The 16,385-nt window shown below is 45.1% G+C and overlaps 1 protein-coding gene across 8 annotated transcripts in view; it reads left to right on the forward strand.

The window, feature by feature from the left end:
* The window catches only part of LOC137342013 (oxysterol-binding protein 2-like), a 286,909-nt gene that overhangs the window by 241,033 nt on the left and 29,491 nt on the right, over positions 1-16,385 (forward strand). For all 8 annotated transcript variants that reach the window (XM_068005597.1, XM_068005599.1, XM_068005598.1 and 5 more), the window contains 3 exons: positions 246-363; positions 5,395-5,461; positions 7,893-8,060. In XM_068005597.1, the coding sequence (XP_067861698.1) occupies positions 246-363; positions 5,395-5,461; positions 7,893-8,060 (353 nt within the window). The remainder of the gene's footprint in view (positions 1-245; positions 364-5,394; positions 5,462-7,892; positions 8,061-16,385) is intronic.

Below are 16,385 nucleotides of genomic sequence, written 5' to 3' on the forward strand. Positions count from 1 at the left end.
GTCCTGCTGGAAGAGCAGGAGGCTGGGGTCGTGCAGGGGCAGCTTTGTTTTACTGCTAACCTGCGCTATCCCTGACCTTGCAGCGATTGAGGGAGCAATGTGCAGGGTGTTATAGAGTGTTCCATTTCGAGCACTGACATCCCTCGCCTTAATCAGCACAAATGTTCACCAGGAATAACACAATTGCAGTGTGTGCATTCTTCATGACAATGGATACGTTCTAATGTAAGTGTGTTTAAATGCAGTGAGTGCACGACATGTGAAAGGGGAGGCAAGTGATGAAGATGAGGAAACCGTATATTTCGATGCCATGGAGAATGCACCAGAATTCATCACAGTAACCGCAGATCCTACGAAACACAGGCAAGTGATCGTATCGGGAACCTGATGGAGGGGGGAGAGCCGGCTGGTGCAGGGGATGAGATGATGCGCTTTCACCTCTGGTATGCAAGGGTTAAATCCAGCCCAGACTGACTAGATGAAAGTTCCTTCTCTCGGTCGGCTGTGAGAATCCTACTTGAAGTGAGGTATTTTTGGCTGGTTTCGACCCAGCTCCATGGAGGTGCAGCACAAAATTCCCCACCGTTCTGCACAGCTTGGCAGACGAGTGATGAAGATGAGGAGACCGTGAGACCTCTCCCATTCAGAGAAGGTGTACAGGTGGCTCAAGTGGGAAAATTCAGTAATACAGGGAACATTCTCTGGGCTTTAATTGGGAGACTCGGAGTGTCTTTTCTCTCTGTCCCTGCAGGGAGTCTTTTCCCTTTTGGTAAAGATAACAATCTGCCCCCCCTCCCCCACTGTAGAATAGAGAATAGCAGGTTTTTCTTCCTGTATATAGGAATGCAGAAGCTAAATTTCTTGTTATGTATTGGAAATTCCTTTGATACAGGAATGGTGCATGGGAAATGATGTGATAAAAGACTCTTATCATAATGACAGCCCCGTCTCTCAGGTGTCCAGGCTGTGGTTCATCCCCTCTGCCTTTGTCACGTGGGTATAAATGGTCACTAACCAAAGTGTGGAGGGACCCTTTAGCTTGTGATTCGCTTGGGGATTGTGTAACCCTCCACGTCTTTCACTGAGCTCAAAGCAAATAATAAACAGGATTACCGACCCATTTGCAACTGCATAAAATAAGTGTGCTGCCCATCACAGAGGCACTGTCTTGTCTCAGGTCGAACCAACAATCAGTTGAAGCTGTTTATCATTCCAGCTCTGTACCCCAATTGCTCCACGTTTGCACTCGTCCAGAGTATGTTTGTGCGCACGAGTGACACTAGTGGCTGTCGGCCTGAATCAGATGAAAGCTTTGTTTATCCACATCAGGTGTCAGCCATGGCTCAGTGGTAGCACTCCCACTTCTCAGTCAGAAGGTTGTGGGTTCAAGTCCCGAGATTTGAGCCCAAAACCTAGGCTGATACTCCAGCACGGTACGGAGGGAGTGCTGCACTGTCGGAGATGCCATCTTTCGGATGAGATGTTGGACCGAGGCCCCATCTGCCCCCTCAGGTGGACGTAAAAGATCCCACAGCATTATTTCGAAGAAGAGCAGAGGAGTTCTCCCTGGTGTCCTGGCCAATATTAACCCACAACTGACATCCCTGAAAACAGATTATTTGGTCATTTATTTAATTGCTGTTTGTGGGACCTTGCTGTGTGCAAATTGGTTGCCGTGTTTTCTACATTACAACAGTGACTACACTTCAAAAGTATTGGCTGTAAAGCTTTGGGACGTCCTGAGGCCGCCACGATAGCATAGTGTGTCGGAGCAAAAACTCCCTGAGGTTCGCATTTGTTGCTCCAGACCTGCTAAATTCCCGGTCTCAGCCGTGCTGCCCAAGTGATGGTCTGAGTAGATTGTGGTTCTTCCAGAGTGACTTTGAGCGACTTCCAATGTTCCTGGGCTAGTCTTAAAGGCTAACGAGCAGCCAGATCTGAGCAGCATTGGCCGGGATGGTGCGTGCCACAGGAAGATTCGGTAAGGGGAAAGAACGAGAAAACAATTGTTTTAAAAAAAAAAAGGATCACCCCAACCCCCCACCCCAAAAAAAGGAAAGGATTTGGGGGAATAGAGTGTTGATCCTGGAAATTGAGAGTGTGCAAGGGCTCGGCTGTTAATTTTCAGTGACTTGTTTCTGTAAGTCTTATCGTAATAAACGTTGCAGTCAGTCAGTTGAGTTACATCAGAGTCATTCATCAACAACAGCTTGCATTTGTATAGCACTTTTAGCATAAAAAACATCCCAAGGCACTTCACAGGAGTGTAATCAGGCAAAAATGGATGCTGAGCCAAAGAAGGATATATTAGGAGGGGTGACTGAAAGCTTCGTCAAAGAGGTGGGTTTAAAGGATGGCCTTAAATGAAGAGAGAGGGGTTTAGGGTGGGAATTCCAGGGCTTGGGGTCTAGATAGCTGAAGGCATGGTTGCCAATCGTGGGCTAAAGGAGAAGGGATATACAAAAGGCCAGAGTCAGAGGATTGATGAATTCTCGAGGTGGGGTGGTGGTTAAAGAGCTGGAGGAAGTCACACAGATAAGGAGGGACAAGCCCATAAAGGACTTAAACAGGAGGATGAGAATTTTAAATTTCAGTTTTTTGGGGACTGGGAGCTATTGTAGGTCAGCAAGCATGGGGCTGATGATTGAGTGGAACTTGGTGCGAGTTAGGATATGGGCAACAGAGTTCTGGATGAGCTCAAGTTTATAGAGGGTGGAACATGGGAGGCCAGTCAGAAGAGCATTGGAATATTCGAGTCTAGAGGTAACAAAGGCATGGATGAGGGTTTCAGCTGCAGATGGGCTGAGAGAGGAACAGAGACGGGGCAATGTTACAGAGTTGGAAGTAGGCGGTCTTGGTGATGGTGAGGATATGTAGTCGGAAGCTCAGCTCCAGGTCAAATAGGACGCAGAGGCTGCAAACAATCTGGTTCAACCTGAGGCAGTGGCTGGGTAGGGGGATGGAATCGGTGGCAAGGGAATGGAGTTTGTGGCAGAGACCGAAGATGATCGCTTCAGTCTTCCCAATGTCTAACTGATGGATATCAGACAAGCAGTCTAACAACACAGAGGTGGCGGAGGGATTGAGCGAGGTGGAGAGGTAGAGCTGGGATTCATCAGCGTACATGTGGAACCTAACGCCATGCCTTCGGATGATGTTGCCGAGGGTTAGCACGTAGATGAGGAAGAGGAGAGGGCCAACATTCAGTTGGTTTGCTTTGCAATCTGTCTTCCTATTTTTCTCATTAATTCCCACTGCTGGCAGTGGTTCAGTGTGTGGCTTCCTGCTGAGTTCATCCTCTCTTACTCAGTCAGTTTGATGAGCTCTGTCACATACCTGGCACCCATACCATTCTCTGTCACACAGCTCAGCAGCAGCCACGAACAGGTCGGGTGACTGTTCCCATAAAACAAGCAAGATGGTCAGTCCCTCCCACCAGTACTTCTCGGAAAGGTGAAGCACACTGTACGTATCACTGGCTCATCCACAGTAATAAACAAGGCTGGAGTTGTCTTTTCAACAACTCCATCACCATTTCTTTCAGGTTCTGAAGTTGGGGCATTAGAGTCCAATTCAGAGCGTGCCGTCCATCCCAGAGTACAGTTGGGAATAGCTGATGCAGCTTGACTCTGGAAAAGAACCAATCTCATACCTGGTGCTCCTTATGCTGAGTGTAAGTGGGAAGGCATCAAAAGGGAATAAATACAGGTACTTTGAATAATGTAAAAACCAGCACTAAGCTATGGTGAGACCTGTCTTATTTATCTCCTCTCATGCAAAAACACCTGCTAAACTATAACTTTATTTCTTCCTGCCTCCGAGGGATTGTTTATTTTCCTGTTTTGCTGCTCTCCTGTTCCTTTCTTTCTCTCTGCCACTATATTTATACATTTTTTTTCTCCCTTTATCCCTCATAATCCTTGTAGTTTCCTAACTCCTACTCTGAGTCTAGAGTCGACTCGCACACATCCGCGCACACTAATGTAAACACAGACCACTCCCGTTGGTGAAAGAGATGCTTGGATCCCTCCTGGACCTGTGCAGTGGACTTGACACTAAAATGAGCTCACAGGAAGCTAGTCCCCAGACTGATGCACCCCCAAGGCTTTGGTATGTGAGTCCTCAACTTTTCTACGCAAACCCAAGGCCCTCGATAGTATCAAACTGACCAACGTAACCAAGGCATCAGGTTACAGGATGAATTGCTGGCAGTCAGGTGCCACTAAAGGGAAGCTCCACAGTGTTAAGACTCCTAGATGGCCACTTCCACCATGGGGTTGTATGTGGTTGGAATAATGTTTTCTTTTCCTGATTTTCTTTCTTCCCCTCTTGAAAGTACTGATTCTTGCTAGGAGTTAATCAGTGCCAATGATTTTTGGGTATCGTGCCCAAGTAGCCATTCATCATGGATAAACTTAAACAGTGGGTGTTGGTAGGCTATTTAAGCATGGAGAGCATCACAGACAAACCCTAATGTAATCAAACCCAAGCCATTTTTCAGCAATGATCAGAAGCAGGGAACCCGGCTGATTTTTTTCTTAGCCCAGGACCAGTTGTAACCATGCACCTGCTGCTGCAGCTGAGAGCAGCTAGTTACATCACAGACCCAAAGTGGAACCTCTGAATCTTTCGGTCTGTGTAGCCGGCACTACCCCAGGCGATGCCTTTACCCACTCTGCCATCCAATTTTCGTTTGGATAGCAGCAGGCTGTCGTTTCAGAGTTATTCATCTTTTGGGGGCTTATTTTCTAGTTTCCTCTTAAAAGGAAAGACTTGCGCCTTTCACGACCTCAGGACGTCCCAAAATGTTTTACAGCCAATGAAGTACTTTTGAAGTGAATGCATTGTTGTAATGCGGCAGCCAAATTGCTCACAGCAAGGTCCCACAAACAGCAACGAGATACTGACCAGATAATCTGTTTTTAGGTGTTGAAGGCTAAATATTGGTCAGGACAACGAGGAGAACTCCCTGCATTTCTTTGCAATGGTGCCACCTGAGAGGGTAGACAGGGCCTCGGTTTAACATCTCATCTGAAAGACGGCACCTCTGACAGTGCAGCATTCCCTGAGTACTGCACTTGAGTGTCAGCCTAGATTTTGTGGTGAGGTCCCTGAAGTGAAACTTGAACCCACAACCTTCTGCCTCAGAAAAACCCAACTGGTTCACCAATATCATTCAGGGAAGGGAACCTGCCACCCCTACCGAGTCTGGCCTACGCATGATCCAGTCCCACACTATGTAGTTGACTCAGGGCCACTAGGGATGGGCAGCAAATGCTGCCTTGCCAGTATCGCCCACATCCCAAGAACAAATTTTCTTTTTTTTAAAAAATCAGCCCCCTGTAGAAATGCTGGCATTTCCATGTTTAGATCTCGTCTTGTGTTTGTGTGCAGGCGTACAGGAAGTAATACCAGTGCAACCAGCAGCGATCATACGGAAACCTGGAACCTGGAGGACCATGTGAGTAACAGAATGTCACTTCACTGCAACAGTCCCTGACACCCTGAAAACATTAACGGGATAACTTTCCAACTTCACACTCCTAGTGGTGAGCTTCGCCCCAGCTGGGAGCATGTTTTAATGAACGATTGTACAATCATGGCACCACACACGGCCAGATTTCTGATACGTGCGGGTCCGGGGCACACCCTCGTTTTACACCCCATCCGATTTTACTCTCCATCGAAGTCGACGGGCAAAATAGGGTAGTCCTTAGTTGGTCGTGAAGCAACAGATGAGCACAGGCTTGAGTCCTTGCTATGTGGATCTCCAGCAGATGAAGTGTGCAGGGTGCGAAATGCATGGAGATTGAAGTGCTGTAAATCGATGAAAGTAGAAGACTGGTGTCAACCATTGGGATTCTGAATACCAGGTCGGGGAAATAGTTCCTACTGAATGTGGTTTTCTTTACAACAAAAAAGTCCATGTAACACAGCCTCAGTTTTACACCCTCTCATTCCATACACCCCTCCCCCATAATGTACCCTCACTCTATAACCAGATTTTCGCGTGTTCTATGATTCCACAGCCATGGATACCTTTGTGAAAATTTTTAACTCCTCATTTCTTTTCCTTTTTTTTCCTCCTCCACACAGTTTTCCCCATTTCCCCTGCCTGGTATTCTGAATTTCAATAGTTGACACCAGTCTTCTACTCTCATCGATTTGCAACTCTTTCATCTCCATGAATTTCATGCCCTGCACCCTTCTGCTAGAAAGGGTGCCGATCTTTTCCAAAATCCTCTGATTAAGGAGCTGTGGGGTTGGATAATTCCCAATCATTTCACACCTTGCGCTCTACATCTGCTGGACACAGACCACAAGTGGGAGCCGCTTGGGAATTATTTAATTTCAGTGACATCGGCTCCTTTGCAGAAGCTTTGATCCAGCTTCTGAGTTCCTGATGCTGGGCCTCTATAATCCAAATGTTTGACATGTCCGTATTTACAAATTGTGGTGAACACAGCTTCAGAATTATATTTTTCCCATTTAAAATGACATCAGTGTATGTCGAAGTCTGTTCAATGTGCCAGGAAGTCAAGTGCCATTGCTAAATGTAACATCAGCTTGTTGCTGCATCTGTTGGTCACAACAAGCACTGGACTCACCAGCACTTCAATTCAAAGAGGAGATATCCGCTTGGAATTACCACCAGGGTAACGTTAGCGGAAGATTGGCAAATCCCACAGTGTGACAGGATAAACGGCTCACTGTAACACGCCTCTCACTGTAACACAGCCCTGCTGTATAATTTACCATTCACTGTAACTCGCCCCATGCCCCTCAGTGTAACACGGCCCCTCAGTGTAATTTACCATTCACTGTAATATGCCCCTCAGTGTTACACACCCCCGCCCCGCTGTGTAATATGCTTCTTGGTGTAACAGACCTCTCAGTGCAACTGTCTCATAGAGAAGTTGACCCTATGATACTGGTGTCAGTGAGTTCCTGACTCAGCACTGCTAATCTCATTGATGATTAACTGCTTTATTCAGTTTATTCAATGCTTTTGAAGGGCTGCTAGGTGTTTGAGTTGTGATCGATCAGCTGTGTTAAAAATCAGGATTCTCTCCAAATCAGCAGATCATTTTTTTTAAACTGTCTAGCTGGCTAAAACTTACTTCATCTAATAATTTGAATTATAACCCATCATTTTCATCATGATGCTGAACCCAGCAACTCACACCCTGTAGTAGTGGGTAATGTTACTTTACCTTTAACCAGTGATAGTAATGTTGTATTGTCTGCACTCTGTGGCAGTAATGTTATTTTATCTAAAACTGTACCTGTTTCCGCAAAGTTGCTTGCTCTTACACTTTCACATAGAAATACTGTTTTCTATTCTTCAGTAGTCATTTGCTTGTAATGAGCAGTACTTCATCTTCCTCTGCACTCTCCAGTAGATAATTCTTCTTTCTTTGTACTCTCCAGTAATAATGCTTCTGTCTCTGTACTCTCCAGTAATAAATCTGCTTTCCCTGTACTCTCTAATAGTAATGCTGTTACATTTGTCCTCTCCATTAATGCTGCTTTTGCTTTACTCCCCAGTATCAGTACTGGTTTCTCTTACACTCCAATAGTAATTATGCTTTCTTTATATTCTCTAGTAGTAGTTCTGCTATCTCTGTATTTGCAAATCGTAATTCTGCTATCTCTATTTTCAAATAGTAATTCTGCTGTCTGTATTTTCCAAATAGTAATTTTGCCATCTCTGTATTTCCCAGTAGTAATTCTGCTATCTCTGTATTTTCCAAATAGTAATTCTGCTGTCTGTATTTTCCAGTAGTAATTCTGCTGTCCCTGTACTTCCCAGTAGTAATTCTGCTTTCTCTAAGCTCTCCTATCTATGTGTACTTTACCTCACATTGGTTGTTGTGCTATCCTTCTTATAGGTTTTTGACTGTCAGCACCAAGCTGCTTTCAGTGCATCAGCGAGCAGACAGGTAAAGCCGAACAGAAAGAGACGGACCCAAATCCCAGACAAGCCCAATTACAGCCTTAACCTCTGGAGCATTATGAAAAACTGCATTGGGAAGGAGCTGTCCAAGATCCCCATGCCTGTAAGTAACTTATTCCCATATCCCTTTGCTTGCATGTAACTTACTCCTAGTTCCCCGGCCCTGGATCTGCCATTGGCCTGGTGGGTGAAGGCGTCATCTATTGTAGCACTAAGTGATACAGACCAGAAGATCCCGGGTACAATTCCCGATCTTTGCTAGTTTAGATTAACTCAGCCAGCACTCTTCCTGCTGCTGGGACGTGTGAATAAGCGGATGTCGGATGAGGACAGGATTGGTCTCAGTCACAATGTCCTCACAGTCAAATAGTTTGTTGATGCTCATTGCCTTGGCTCACACGTAAAGAATGGCCACTTTGGTGCAGTACCCGGGAGAATCCGCACCTGTGTAACTAGACCTTAGTATGAGTTGGTACCTATAGGGGAGAAAATTAGGGAGAGATATATTCTCCATTATTTGTGGTAAAATCTGCCTGGCACTGTCCTGATTGCCTTAAACTCCCCGACTGTACCCCACACTGATTATCAACACCTACCAGTACTTTGCTTCTTCATTATTTTGGGAAGGAAACTAAAATTACCCGCGTGTAAGCGTACACGTTCGCAAATGGTGTGTCCACGGGGCCTTCCACCTGCACAACTTGTTACACAAATGCGTAAAGCTCCCAAATTCGGATTCAGCAACTGACAGCGATTTGGAGAACATCAAAATGGTACGTGGACTATTTCACTGACGAGTCCAACGAGTGCACCCAAAACTGAGGAAAGGGCACCCCCTCTGCTGTGATGTACTGTACACCAGACATTACATGGGTGCCACTTGTGACATTGGCAATCCCTGAGTTTCTATTTGCACTAAGCTTTTGGAATTTCCTCCCTAAACCCCTCCACCCCTCTCTCCTCCTTTAATACATGCTTAAAACCTACCTCTGTGACGAAGCACCTGTCCTAATATCTCCTAATGTGACTGTGTCAAATTTTGTCTCCTGTAAAGTGCCTTGGGACTTTTTACCACGTTAAAGGTGCTGTATAAATTCAAGTTGTTGTTGTCCTCTGCTTTCCACGATATTTATAAAGGATCTTGATGAACTTGTTAAAGGTGGAATAATTTTTCAGCTGATGCAAAAGTTGTGTGACGAAGCAGGATGTCCAGAGGAAAGGGATAAAATCCAGAGCATTGCACAGAGACTTAACACCTGAAAAATAGCACTTACTATTAAGAAATATAAGGTGCCCTGAATGTAATGGCCATTTTCTGGCAGTGACTCTCCCTCTTTCTAAGGTTCCTGCCCCTTCCCTGACCTCTCCACGCCTTCCACCATCCCCAACCCAGAGTATGTCGATTTACCTGAGGAAGGAGGAAGCCTCTGAAAGCTTGTAGATTTCAAATAAAATAGTTGGACTATAACTTGGTGTTGTAAAATTGTTTATAATTCCCAACCCAGAGAGCAAGGCAACAGCCTGCTTCCAGGCTTCCACTGACGTCATTCAGTGCTAACCCCAGCCACTGGGAGATGTGTAGCCTAAGGATGTCAGCCATGACTCAGTGGTAATACTCTCTAAGTCAGAAGGTCGTGGGTTCAAGTCCCACTCCAGAAACTTCAGGACATAAAAGATCCCATGGCACTATTCGAAGAAGAGCAGGGGAGTTCTCCCCGGTGTCCAGGCCAATATTTATCCCTCAACCAATGTCACCAAAACAGATTATCTGGTAATAATCCTATTGCTGTTTGAGATCTTGCTGTGTGCAAATTGTCTACAATGTTTTCTGCATTACAACAGTGACTACACTTCAGAAAAGTACTTCATTGGCTGTAAATTACTTTGGGACATCTTGAGGTCGTGAAAGGCGCTATATAAATGCAAGTCTTTCTTTAAGGTGACTGTTCTTCCATATTTCCACACCTCCCTGTGGAAAAGCTCCTGACCTCTGCTCCACAACTCTCCATGAGGCACAGTTGAGATTGCTCTATAACTGTGTCCCACCACTCGGTCATGCAACAGGTGAGCGGGGGTAGGAGGTGTTCCCATCGTTCCAGACCTTAAGGGAGTTCTAGCCGTGCTGGGCCACCTTTAATTATTGAGCACAAAGTGTGAGTCATTGCTCTTCCTTTGGCCTCGATTCCAGACAAACCCTCAAGAAGTGAAAGGCAATTTCTTTTTGCATTAACTCTCGATTGTTGCAATTGAGATGGTGTTGTGGATACTTGTGCTCATTTTTACAGATCCCCTTCATTACGTTCTGTACAGCGTCAGATAGATGCTAGGAAGGGCAGGCTAATGTGTGCGCGAGTCTGAAGTGTCTGCTGAGAAAGCAAGTGCTGTCGAGATCTACAAGCAGAATGATTGTTCTGTCGCACCTCCATTTAACACTTGGGATACAGGATGGAGACTGGCTCACTCAAGTTTCTGTAGTGACAACATAACCTTGAAAAATGAATTGGCAGAAAAGTCTTATCATTTACTGCGGTCTCTTGCTTCCCGAGGCAGAATTGTACAGATTAAAGAGTCTGTGAATGAAATTTATAACTAAGCAATGATCTAATGTGTCGTAAATCACACCTAATATGTAGACTGGAGAGCTGAGTGCTGTCGGGAACACTTTGTCTGTTTCTCATCATTTCAGTATCTGTTGAATGCTGACTGACCTCTCATTACCCTCAGTAGAGGGTATATTGGATTGTGCTTCTGGAGAAGGACTGGGCGGGGTGGAGGGAGAGGGTCGTGGACTGATTTCTCTCCAACAGAACCATTGAGGGGAGGATCTTGAATCTGGATCTTTATCCCCTCATTTTTCACCTGATCCCTTGTCCTCTAAGGGCACTGATTCTTGTTGGGTTGGGTTCCATGGCTGACCTCCAGCATTTCACTCGTGGCCATTTTTCAAGTGTGAACCTCTAAACATTATGTATCGGAAGACTATTTGACCATGGAGAGGGCATCGCAGCTGATTCTGTCCTTGCACAATACCCATACACGTGTATTTTCTAGAAGGGATCACTAGATGACCAGAGCGGGAAACCTAACTGATTTACACCCCCAAGCCCACTCATACTAAACACAATTGTCGTGCCCACTGATGCCCCAGCCAAGATTAGCTAACCCAACATGGATCAAAGATCGAAGCTGAGGTCGCCTTGGTCTGAATGGCTCTGCACCAAATGTAAAAATAGAAAGACTTGCATTTGTACAGTGTCTTTCACGACCTCAGAATCTCCCATAACGCTTTACAGCCAATGAAGTACTTTTGAAGAGGAGTCACTGTTTTAATGTAAGGAAAGTTGCAGCGGATTTGCACAGAGCAAAATCCCACAAACAGCAATGTGACAATGACTAGATAATCTGTTTTTAGGTATTGTTTGAGGGATAATATTGGCCAATGAGGGAACCTAGAATGCAAAGGTGAGGAAGGGAAGAAAGGCAGAATATGTTTCAAAATAATTGCAATTTACACCAGATATTGACATGTTTGGTACAGTAACATTTTTTATGATCCCTTCATACACTGGAACATGCCTGAGAGCAGTGTGAGCCAGTAGTGTTGAGTTAGAATCATAGAAAGGTTACAGCACGGAAGGAGGCCATTCGGCCCATCGAGTCCGCGCCGGCTCTATGCAAGAGCAATCCAGCTAGTCCCACTCCCCCACCTTATCCCCGCAACCCTGCAATTTTTTTTCCTTTCAAGTACTTATCCAGTTGCCTTTTGAAGGCCATGATTGAATCTGCCTCCACCACCCCCTCGGGCAGTGCATTCCAGATCCTAACCATTCGCTGTGTAAAAAACGTTTTTCCTCATGTCACCTTTGGTTCTTTTGCCAATCACCTTAAATTATATTGCTGTATATTGTTATATTGCTGTCTTCACACTGCTCTGTATTCAGGCAAAAAGTGTAGCTCTGGATGGGTGGACTTAAACACACAGACTATGCTTCACTCGGGACACCAGTGAGAGTTTTGCTGTTGGATCTTTCCTGATGCTAGGAATGGTCCAGCTCCTGACCTAGTTGCTCAGTGTGGCTCAGCACTATACCAGCAACCCAGTGCCCAGTGCTCTGTCTCCTTCTGTGATCTATACTTCAACTCCATTTACCTGCCTTTGTTCCATAGCCCTTGAAACCCTTACCCAACAAAAATGTATCAATCTCAGTCTTGGAAAATTGTCCCAGCATCCACAGCCTTTTGGGGGAACAAGTTTCAGATTTCCGCTACTATTTGTGTGAAAATTGCTTCCTGATTTCACTTTTAAATGGCATAGCTCTAATTTTAAGATTGTTGCCCCCTTGTTCTGGATTCCCCTACCAGAGGAAATAGTTTCTCTGTATCTACCCCATCGAATCCCTTCATGATTTTAAACATCCCAATAAGATCACCCCTCAATTTTCATTGTCTTTCTGTCTCTCTATCTCTTTCTCTCATTGACTTTCTCTTGGTTGGCCTTTATCTCTGTCTCTCTCTTGCCTGTGTCCCTCTCTCTGTCTCTTTGTCTACCTTTCTTTCCTGATCTGTGTTTCTCTAAACTGTAACTACATTATAATTGCTTGGGGTGTCCTTTTCTAGCAACTTTCTTTTTCAGTGTTGAGCAGACTACATTTCTCTGACATCCTCTTCAGTCCCAAAGGAAAATTTTCCTCACAAATCCATCTTAATATGGAAACAAATCATCTTTGACTGCAACATCTCTTATTTTTCAGCTAATGAACATTTAGATTTTGACTGTAATGAAATGTGTCGGGTATAGATCCCCTGGTGATTTTAAGTTGGGAAACAAATCACAGAAGCCTGCGGAACTGGCTGCCCATTCTGATGCGTGATCTCTTGTAAGTACTGTTGGGGATTGGTGCCACGTGTAACCAGAGGGCGAGGCCGGGTGACTGAAACGAGGCAAAGAGAACACACCACAGGGGAACCGGATGGTAGCAGGGTGGAGTTCAACAGAAGCTGGATATTGTCTAGACCCAAACATTGATAGAACTAATGAAATATTTTGGGCAGTTCTTCAGGAGGAATATTGATGAATGATTATTTGTTCGCCTTTATAGGAGAGGGTGTTTGTCAATACACAAGAACCTAGGTTGCCATTTAATGACTGAACAAGGCAATCAAAGAAAGTAAAACCGCTTTGATTTTCTAATCTTTATATATTCACATGTTGAAAGTTCTCAGGAGAATTTTTCTCAACTGATTGCACTTGAAAGAGCAATCCTAATTGTGATTTGAAGCACATTAACTCCATTCAATGAGGTGCTGTCGAATTCTAAGCTTTGTGCACGGTTTTGTTACTGGTCTCTGGTTAAGCCTACAATTTATGGCAAAATGTCTTCTTTTTAAGTGCCAGAATGAGAGCAAATCATTAAAAACATTTTGTGACTGTGATATTCAGATCCTTTGAGGAGTGCCTGCCCAGCACTACTTCCTCTTCCCTCTATGGTTTGGCTGAGAACCGACATCCCGTCCCTTCCCCAGTGAAAGGCAGTCCTGGGATTTCACCCAAGACCATCTGCTTGGGATGCCTATCCCATACAACACTCTCGAGTGATCTGCTGAAACCCTCAACCATGCCTTTTTTACCTCTAGACTTGACTATTCCAGTGCTCTCCTAGCCAGCCTCCCACCTCCGTAAACTTGAGCTCATCCAATACTCTGCTGGCTGTATCCTAACTCTCAACAAGTTCCGTCACCCCTGTGCTTGCTGGCCTACGTTGGCCCCCGGTCCAGCAAAGCCTCAATTTTAAAATTCTCATCCTTGTTTTCCAATCCCTCCATGGCCGCGTCCCTCCCTATCTCTGTAACCTCCTCCAGCCCTACAACCCTCCAAGATCTCTGAGTACCTCCAATTATGGCCTCTTGTGCTTCCCCGATTTTCTACCATTGGAGGCCGTGCCTTCAGCTGCCTAGGCCTTAAGCTCTGGAGTTCCCTCCCTAAACCTCTTCACCTCTCTACCCCTCTCCTCCTTTTAAGACGATCCTTGAAACCTATCTCTTTGACCAACCTTTTGGTCACCTGTCCTAATATCTTATGTGGCTCGGTGTAAAATTTTGTTTGATAGTTGCTCCTGTGAAGCACCTTGGGATGTTTTACTAACTTAAAGGCGCTATATAAATGCAAGTTGTTGTTGATACTGCCAACTTACTGCCAGTTTCTGCTGTGGAATAAATTGCCACTTGGAACTGGGTTGAGATTGCCCAGACTCCTTTCAGATAGGACCCTAACGGCTAACAGAATGAGACGACTTTCGTCGCATTGGTCTGGGCTGGATTTATGCCCGGGCCTGAGAGGTGAAAAGTCAGTGTCCAACCCATTGTACCATCCATAGGAACAGGAGTAGGCCATTTAGCCCCTTGAGCTTGTTCCGCCATTCAGTGAGATCATGGCTGATCTGTGAGCTAACTCCATATACCCTCATATCCTTTAATTCCTTTGGTTAACAAAAATCTATCAATCTCAGATTTAAAATTAACAATTGAGCTAGCATCAATTGCTGCTTGCGGAATAGAGTTCTTTGATTAGAAACATTCACTCCTTCCACCACAGATGCACCGTGGCTGCAGTGTGTACTGTCCACAGAATGCACAGCAGCACTCGCCAAGGCTTCTTCGACAGCACCTCCCAAACCCCTGACCTCCACCACCTAGAAAGACAAAGGCATCTGGCGCATGGGAACACCATCACCTGCAAGTTCCCCTCCAAGTCTCTCACTATCCTGACTTGGAAATATATCGCCGTTCCTTCATCGTCGTTGGGTCAAAATCCTGGAACTCCCTACCAAACAGCACCTTTACCACACGGACTGCAGCGGTTCAAGAAGGCGGCTCACCACCACCTTCTCAAGGGCAACTTTGGATGGGCAATAAATGCTGGTCTTGCCAGCGATGCCCACAACCCAAGAATGAATTTTAAAAAGTCGTGTCACAAGTACCTCAGATGCTATAGATTTACCATTCAGCACCAGGAGAAAGTGTTGACTCTGCACTTAATCCTGAAGATAATCTGCCTCCTCTTCTCCCTCAATCTGATATCAGAAACTTCCTGCATCAGCCTCACAAGATTAAGTTTCTTCTGTTTCATTCCGCATGTTTAATCGGCTTATCTGCGTTAAAAATAATCATTTCAGTCTCTGATAATAAAATGGTTGCAGGCAAAATGTCGTTAAGTATTGTGTCTCTGCTGTAATTCTCCAGAATCTCCAAATCCTCTGGAAACTAATGAGATGCAGCAGCAGACGGGGGTGTTAATGAGAATTCCTCGGGAAATGCATCAGAGTCTGGCACGGGGGAGGAACAGTCTGTGTACGTTTTTCTTTCTCTGCCACATTCACAAAAAACTAAACCTGCTGATATTCTTAAGCGATGTGCATATTGAGTTAATGAGCACTTCCTTTGATAAGACATGACTCACCCCCGACGGTGATGAGAAAAAGGCAACAAATTATTTATGGGAATGTGTGTGTTTTCGCACTTCCAGAGGAGGCGCAGGTGAAGAAAATGTACTGGAAACGGAGGCGAAATGGGCCAGCTATTTATAGTGAGTGGGAAGCGATGGAATAATTAATGTGTCTGCTCCTGGGATACTCCCAATGTGGGAGAGAAGGTTCAGCTGTGATAGGTTTGCTTTCCAAGATGCGGTTTCACTTGAAGCTGCGCTGTCCCATTGTGGGGGGGTGGGGGGGCGGGGGGGCGGTTTTAACCTGTTACATCACCGAATGGAAGGAGCAGCTTTTGTGCCCATCATTCCACTTCGCATCAAGTGACCAATCTTGACTGCAGTCGTTGTGGGTGGGGGGGTTAAGGTATCTAGCGAGTGAGTCTGTACTGCCCATCAGCGTTCTTGTGCATTTCCCAGTGGTCAATTTGAGCAGGATTAAGCAGAAGACTAGGGTAGGATCATAAGACTGTTACAGATGAGGAAAACCATTTGGTCCACCTTCATTCATCCACCCAGGGAGATTTTAACATGCCCTCTGTGTAGCATCTAATTGTTCTTAAATAATTCCAAGTTTTTGGCTCCATTACTCTATCTGGAAATTCATTCCACATCTTGCTGTGTGTGTGTGTAATATCATCAGTCCTAACATTACCTTTTTGATACTATTTTGAATCTGTATCCCCTTGTTCTATTCCCATATATTGTTTCTGTCTCAAAATCCTGGAACTCCTTACCTAACAGCACTGTGGGAACACCTTCACCCACATGGACTGCAGTGGTTCAAGAAAGCTCACCACCACCTTAAGGGCAACTGGGATGGGCAACAAATGCTGGCCTTGCCAGTGATGCTCACATCCCTAGAATCAATATAAGAAAACAACTCCCATATTTAATTTAAAGTAATATCTCGGGTTAATTTTTTCTATACCCTTAACATTCTTATAC

The sequence above is a fragment of the Heptranchias perlo genome, chromosome 25 (assembly GCF_035084215.1).
Source record: "Heptranchias perlo isolate sHepPer1 chromosome 25, sHepPer1.hap1, whole genome shotgun sequence".
Classification (NCBI taxonomy): Eukaryota; Metazoa; Chordata; class Chondrichthyes; order Hexanchiformes; family Hexanchidae; genus Heptranchias; species Heptranchias perlo.